Below are 1,467 nucleotides of genomic sequence, written 5' to 3'. Positions count from 1 at the left end.
GTGCACCGCAGGCTCTTCCACCTATATTGCGCCTGCGAAGACGGACGACGGAGAACGTCCGTGTCGCCCGAGGGGGCGTGCGGCCCCACGAACGGCGTTGAGGAGAGAGGAGTCGACGGAGTCGATCCTCTCAACTAGCTCCGTGATATCATCGGAGTCGCTGGAGGCTTCCCTGCCGGAAACGTCGGACGTGGACATGGGTTCATCCGGTGACGAGTCTATGCCCGGTGCTCTGACCACCGACGCGGCTATTGCGACCTACGTCGCAGAGAAGATGGCCCAACCCGAACGCCGTGGGCGTCCACCAACCCACGGGAAGTTTATCGGTCTGGGCAAAGTTAGGGTGCAGCTCCAAAAAATGAGAGCAGAGGAGAAAGACCGCGCCTTGGACAAAGTGCGGCAAAAAGCGTACGCGGCGGCGACAAAGCGCCGCACCGATTCGGAGGCCTCGGGGCGCTCATCCGACGCCGAATCGGTTAAGAGACTTCGGCGTTCGTGCTTAACGGTGGGGGGCACGGACGTCGAAGTCGAATGCGAGACAAGGGCCACGATAGACCTTGTAGACCTGCTCTACAAGGCTATCAACGTCTGCGACGAGGTGGCTGGGCGAGCCAAAAACTTGAAGGGCACGGACCTAAAGGCCCTTCGAATGGCGGGTCGCGACGGTCGTCGGGTGGCAGACACCCTCTACGTCCGTTTGCGTGATGAACCTGGGGCACGAACGGCTCCCGTTTTGCCCCAGGTTTACCAACAAAACGAAGACCTCCGCAGGGAGGTGAAGCAACTGCAGGACGAGGTGGTGGCTTTGACGGCAAAGGTTCGCATGCCGCCACCACCTCCTCCCCCCCCGGCACAGGAGCGTCTGGCCGAGGATGCGCTACTTGAGCGCATCTCGGCGCTTATAGACGCCAAGCTCGCGGCCCTGAACTTACCCGCTCAGGGTGCAGGACGCGCGAGCTTGACTAGCCGAGGTGGGGGCCGCGACCGAAGATCATCGCGGGAAGGAGCACGGAGTGTGCCAAAGGCTAGGGCCAAAGCCAAGGCCGCCACCAAGGCTAAGCCGAAGGCTCAACCTCCGGTCCCACTCCAACCGGCGAAGAAGGCTCTAGGACCCTCGTCCTCCACTACTGGAGGTGAGGAACCCTGGAGCACAGTTGTGGGCCGCAAAGCACGACGGGCGGCCGGGTCCGCGGTTTCTGCCGCTCCCGGTCGTCCAACTAAGGGAGGAGCCTCTGCCCCTGTAGCTGGCGCGACAGCGCAGCCCTCTAGTGCATGAGGCGGGAGGAAGAAAAAGCGCTTCAGGCTCCGGGTGCCAAAATCGGCAGCGATAACGCTGTCGGTTGACCCGGCACAGCCTGGAGCGCTCACCGTCACGGAGGCGATGCGCCGATGCCGTGAGGCGATACCACTGTCGTCAGTGGGTATCGCCCACGTGCAACCTCGGCGCAGTATGACCGGTGACCTCAT

General features: G+C 62.8%; 1 protein-coding gene across 1 annotated transcript; it reads left to right on the top strand.

Annotated features, from left to right (window-relative positions):
* Positions 1-196: 196 nt before the first annotated feature.
* On the top strand, positions 197-1,276 carry LOC109861257. The gene has a single exon (XM_020440813.1). The coding sequence runs from the start codon at positions 197-199 to the stop codon at positions 1,274-1,276; it is 1,080 nt and encodes a 359-aa protein (XP_020296402.1).
* The last annotated feature ends 191 nt before the right edge of the window (positions 1,277-1,467 follow it).

This window comes from Pseudomyrmex gracilis, unplaced genomic scaffold, assembly GCF_002006095.1.
Source record: "Pseudomyrmex gracilis isolate BER0280 unplaced genomic scaffold, ASM200609v1 scaffold_663, whole genome shotgun sequence".
Lineage (NCBI taxonomy): Eukaryota > Metazoa > Arthropoda > Insecta > Hymenoptera > Formicidae > Pseudomyrmex > Pseudomyrmex gracilis.
Note: the sequence above shows the minus strand (reverse complement) of the source record. Positions and strands in the feature narration are given on the sequence as shown.

What these genes read in the sequence shown, in the direction of transcription:
- LOC109861257 (XM_020440813.1), top strand. Translation starts at nt 197, where the DNA reads ATGGGTTCATCCGGTGACGAGTCTATGCCCGGTGCTCTGACCACCGAC.